The sequence below is a fragment of the Triturus cristatus genome, chromosome 9 (genome assembly GCF_964204655.1).
Source record: "Triturus cristatus chromosome 9, aTriCri1.1, whole genome shotgun sequence".
In the NCBI taxonomy this organism is placed as follows: Eukaryota; Metazoa; Chordata; class Amphibia; order Caudata; family Salamandridae; genus Triturus; species Triturus cristatus.
In genome coordinates this window covers 181644837-181650836 of record NC_140592.1, presented here as the reverse complement: position 1 = coordinate 181650836, position 6000 = coordinate 181644837, and the positions used below count along the sequence as shown (strand labels likewise).

The 6000-nt window shown below is 38.9% G+C and overlaps 1 protein-coding gene across 1 annotated transcript in view; it reads right to left on the bottom strand.

Moving 5' to 3' along the window:
- Window positions 1–276: 276 nt before the first annotated feature.
- PSMD6 (proteasome 26S subunit, non-ATPase 6) overlaps window positions 277–6000 on the bottom strand; it is a 40415-nt gene continuing 34691 nt past the window's right edge. Inside the window, exons 6-8 of the mRNA XM_085624701.1 lie at window positions 5582–5750; window positions 1391–1468; window positions 277–540 (exon numbers count right to left, since the gene is read on the bottom strand). Of these exons, the coding sequence (XP_085480827.1) occupies window positions 444–540; window positions 1391–1468; window positions 5582–5750 (344 nt within the window). The 3' untranslated portion in view covers window positions 277–443. The remainder of the gene's footprint in view (window positions 541–1390; window positions 1469–5581; window positions 5751–6000) is intronic.

Genomic DNA, 6000 nt, shown 5'->3' with positions numbered 1-6000 from the left:
TCTCTGGTTACTGTTTTCTGAGATTACGTTCGTGAGCAGAGATATTCAGAGCATTATATGTATTAATGAAGATCAGCGGATGGGGACGGAGTTTTGGTTTTCTTAAGGCATTTCAACTGTTAGCTGTTTTGGACTTGCTTAATACAGTTATGGCGTTTACCTTTGTAAGTCTTTCTTTAAAGAAATTTAATTGTTGTACAACATTTTCATGCTTCAAAAAAAGTTTCAAAAATGAATAATCGTGGCGAATATATTTGTGGTAAAAACGGCAAAATATTACTTTTGAAAAGAAGAAGAAAACATTTATTTGTTTTTAGGTTAAGAAGTGTTTACATGAACTGTATGTAAAATCCCAAAACACATCGCTTGACGAAATCATCTACAATTCAAGCTACATAGTACATTAATAGAGGACTCTCAAAATGGTCTCAAATAAAACATTTTTACATGTTAATTACTCTGGAAAGCTTCTGAACTCTGTTTAATAATAGATCGCCTTTTTTGATGGTTTCTTGATACTGCCAGTTCTTACTGTCAGGTCTGTCAAAAAAAAAAAAAAAAAAGAAGGTTATAAGTTTTAATATTAAAAACAAATGTACTAAAAGAAACCGCAACACTCGAAACTTCAACAGTCATCATGTTCACACAACAGCACGAATTTCACAGTGATCAGGGAAGGGACAAAGAACATGCTATAAACAGTTGACACCAATGCAGGTAGCTGGGGAAGAGGATGTGGCCTAATGGCTAGGGCGGTGGATATCAAATCTGGGGAACAAGGTTCCAGTCTTGGCAATGACGCTCAACATTCTGGGATTCTAGGCAAGTCACCTAATCTCCCCGCGCCTATCAAAAATGAATGTGTCCTTGTGTAACGTTACTGGTGCTCATGTAAAGCGCTCTGATACAGGATAACTTCAGGTCAAGTTTACGCTATATAAAACTCAGAAGAGAAAAAAAGAAAAAAGGTACCTGAATGTGTTCGAGAAATCAATATGCATGTCCAAAACACACAGTAAACACTTTCCTGCTTGAAAGGACTTAATTAAGATGGCTAATTGGAAGAACCTGTAGTGATGCTGCAGCAGGATATCTAGATGCACTCTCACCAAATTGCACTTATGCCTATCGTCACTCAGATTTGTAAAAATTGCATTAACCAAAAAAAGATATACATTAAAAAAAAAAAGAAACGTTTTCTAAATCGCAGATTGTCATTATACCTTCTTCGTCACAAAATTTCATTTCAGTTGTTCTGTGCACACATCCAAACAGACGTGACCACACTTAATATATCGGTCATAGATACTCACTTCGACAGTTAGCCATAACAGATTCTATAGAAGATTGGGACTTACAGAAAAGAGAAAGAACTTTAAGCATACACTACCTGTTAGTTTCTACGATCTCATTTACTTTGTCTATTTTACAGTGCAACCTTCCAGCTGCAATGAACCTTGAAAGCTCTCTGATTTGGAAAGAAAGAGAAATGGAATGCAATTTAAAATGTGGTTGTAACTTGAAATCATATCTAAATTTTCCCATTATTATATCTCATACACAATTTCTTAATTCCGTTATATTACTCATTCGTTGACAGGTACTCAAATAGCATAAACAAATAATTAAACTAGCAGTTTAATTATTCAGTTTGCCGCACAAATGAAAAAGTTTTCTTTGTTACTAAAATTAATCGGCAAAATAATATATTGCGATCTGATTCATTTACTGTTAATCAACAAATGCAGCTGAGATACAGGAATGAACAAATTGTACAGTAACTAAGAGTCAGTTTCATCCACTTTTTCAACACGAGTGGACATCAGTGAGTTTTTCTAGCTGTAAATAAAGACTTTAGTTCACTCCCAAATATGTCAATGGATCTCCTGCTTTCACATCGTCTCGCTAATCTGCATTGAAATGTTGATAAACCCAATCGGAAAAGACTGCTTATTTGGTCTCATTCTTATGACTTGTTTGCCCTCATGCCATTTTACCGGGCGTATTTGAATGGATGCCAGACTTCTACGCCCTTTATCTCACAAATGTTTCTGTATTTCCACGATCGTTCTGGCTTCTCAAAATGCAGGCTGGGTGATGGGGGAGGTCCCCAATTAGTTTTATAAAAGTTTTATTTCGCACACTTGCCTTCCTTCACCCCAAGGCAGTTTGAGGACTTAAATCTAAAATGTAAGATTCTGGTGACGAACTGCATTAAGCTTCTGTTGAGGCAATGAGTTTGGGGTGGGGGGGTGATGGGGTGTACCAGGGGAAGACAGGGCAGGGTTGGCTAGGCAGTTCTCTCTGACTGCAAAGTTGAAGGAAAGGACAGTGGACCACCCAAGATGACATGGGTGATATGGAATCTAGGAGTGTGTGGAGTAGGCAAAGAAGCTGTATTAAGAGAAATGTTCAAACAAAAAAGCTAAAATCTTGGGTCATATCAATGGGAAGAGGCCAACACAGTTTCTGAATCAAATTCAAAGCAAGTTTTTATTTGCCTCCCCTTTTCTCTACATTTTGGCCCGAGGGCATTGGGGTCCCCGGGGCCTAAGTCAATTCAGGGAGGATGGGCGTGCGGCCTCCTACCTTTACAAAAAGAGAATTTGAAAAAATACATCGCCCACAGAGGATGGGGACCCCTGGGCCTGGACAGCTAATCAGAGCGCTCTCTCCTGCGGGAGTCTGACTTCCACGGGAGCGAGATGGCCCAAAGGGAAAAAAGCTCCCAGGACAAACCAGAGCGCGTTATTTTTCAATCGGCGCTACCGCAAGACATTTGCGGACCCATCCGTTCAGATATACAAATATTTTTGTATCTTAATTTTTCAAAAACTACTTAAGAGCTTTTCACCAAATCACAAAAAGCACAATCTGCGGACCAAGTTCTAGCTTCTTCAAAATTTGATGTAATTCCATTCAGCAGTTTTTATGGTAGCACTGCCTACAGAAAATGCATGTGGATTTTGCATTCTGAGACCCGCCTTTTTTTCTTGGCCCCCGCTTGACAGATCCCCTCTGAAACTTTCTATTTAGAAGCGAAGTAAAAAAGAGAACTTTTTTTGGGTGAAAGTTTCGTGGCGATTTGTCAAATGGTGCCAAAGTCATAGGAAAACAAAAAAAGGATTTCCTATGGAAACTCTGACCTGACTACCCAGTGGCAACCGCCACTGGGATATATATATATTATATATAGGTTTTGACATACTGGGTGCTCCCTTGTGTCTGGACAAAGCTATACCTCTCTGAAGAGCTCCAATTAGTGCGAAACACGTGTATGGGGTTGCTTTAATTCATTTCAGGTTGGCTTGGGTGGTATTTTACCAATCCAAAGCTGTAATACTGTGCCTGGAGCAGTAAAAGCCGTTGGCCATTTTACAGCTCCACATAGATAGTACTGTGCTAATCCTATGCTTAACCCCTTCGGTGCTCATGACGGAATGGTTCCGTCATGACCCACGGTTGAGCTGTGCTCATGACGGAACCATTCCGTCATGACCACGCCCGCGCAAGATTCCGCCAGCACAGCGGCGGAATATGAGCAGCATCTAAGGGGTTAAAGACTCTGCTGTAGAAATGGCAAAGACTTTGTCCCTTTCTAACTTGGCGTGGATAGCACTGTGCTAATCCAAAGCTTAAAAACGGATAGAAAAGCAGACATTTGAGGTGAGCAAATTTAGAGTGTCGCTGGTGCTCTATACAGGAGCTGCTTTCCACTTAAACTGGAGAACTAGCCAGAATTATCTGCTTTTGTTTTGTTATATATACATACATATACACACACACACATCACATATAATAAATAACACACATACACACACATACATATTCATATACGTATAAATAAATACACATATATACACACACATCTACGCTATTCACTCCATTTTAAAAATAAACAATGCATCTGCAGGCATTTTGGGGGGGGGGGTCAAATAGGAATATTTCTTCTATGAAAAAGTGCTGCAGCATCTTGCACAATGACAGAAGAGTTCAACCTCTGAAAACACCTGGGATCGATCCTTTTTCTTTTACACTTCCCTATATAGCAGCCGTATGGAGCTACTATTACCAGCAGCCGTGCAGTAGGGAGAAATGAAGACCATATTCTAGTCCTCCAACTAATCTGGCAGCTGCTTTTGGATGCACTAGTCTCCCTTGTATATTCAGGATAAGGTGTTCTTCCAATAACAAAGGACACTGCTTAGAATTCTGAATTGCACAGTTAATGATTCTGCAGAACATATGCCACAACATTTTACTTTTATTATGCACAAGAAAAATAGGGATACATCACTTGTCAAAAAATCAACTCAAGAAAGCGATGGTTCAGATGGCCACTGTTAATGCAAAAACAGACAGCAGTAGCTTTCATGGAAGTCCTACATGGTTACAGTCTTGCACTTTCTGTTCCTACACAATATACTACCCCTACAACAAGCCACAAAAACCATGGAAAGAGTTTGAATATGCAGGATACACAGGATGTTCACAAAACCTAAAGGATTGGAAGTCAGATTTTAATAAAGTCAAAAAAGATCTTTATTTCGGCCATTAAGACCATAAAATCACAAGTAAAATACAACACAACTCATTCATCCAGTTCTCCTAATAAAACTCATTACTCTAGATACAAATTGCTCAAAAAAGTGCATGTGCATTACAATATCATTTCATAAAATTCCGATAAAAATAGAAGTTCAGGAGGAATAAAAGGGTAGAAGATGCAAACTTGCAAACTTTTAAAACATTACAAAATATCAGTTAAAAAGCACCAAGCCCAATAATGAAATAAAAGAACCAAATCATGTGGGACCCAACTTTAAAATAGCTCTACTTACGCACCACATGGAAAATAAGAAACGTGAAATTGAATACGCACTACGCATGCTAGTGTCATATTTCAATATCCTAAAAACCTATATGCAGTGTTTAGTTTGGAGGTTTCTGCATAGCTGCAATAACCATCGGTGTCTCGCCTTTTTATATCCTTGAAAAAAAAATAATACATGATATTCCGTCTCAGCTGCATTATTACATGCCGGACATCCCAAAGAGGGCGTACCCACCCATTTGTTTGTGAAAGCACGTAACGGAAGTACCCCATCCCTGAACTGCAGATGTAGCTTTTTGGCAAGGGCTAACAAGGATTATTGAAGTTTTGAAAGCGAAGGTCTCAAGGTTTATCTTAAGACACTCTACTCTGGTAGCAAGTTAAGGGAAGGCATTCCTCAATTTGAAAGAAAAAGCGGGAGTCCTAGAGTTTGTGGTACACTAACTTGCAGGGTGTCTAGCATCACATTGTGCAACTGAGTCCAAGCAAAGGGCTAAATTACATCCATATCTAAAATAGTTTTAATAGCCATTCAGACAAAAAAAAAGTTAAGGCCAGTACAGACGGCAAAATTAATCCGTGACCAAGAAGTGAGCAGTCCTGCTGACTCTGTTCAGAGACATAAGTAAAAAGGCGCAAGAGGATGAAGAGAGTAATTAAAGTTGTACCAAGTTCTGTCTGTAATATTGGTGAAGAACACATACAGTCAGTGCACGACAACAGTCAAAATATAAAAAATAAACTTACTGATCTATGAATTCCACCCCAACACCAAATGCTTCCGCCATGTAGCCAAGTGTCAATGACCTGTAAGATTCTAAAAGCTGGCTGTATGCTTCAATCCTCATCTCTCTTACATAATAGCGATAGTGGGGTGCAAATAACCAATCCTTCTTCATTTCTTGTTCAACAATAGCTGAAATGATAAAAACAGACACATACTTAAGCTTTAATTAGATAATCAGCAAACCCAATACAAACGTTTAATGTTATGATTACACTAATGCCTATTGTGAATACCTTCAGCTGATGAACATCATAGCCCTGGGTTGTTTGAGTTCGCAATCCTGAGGAAATCTTTGCCACTACAGTACACCCACATCAGAGTCAGGCTGGGACAGAAAATACACTGGGCACCAAAGTAAAATTGGTCTCATTAGTGAATT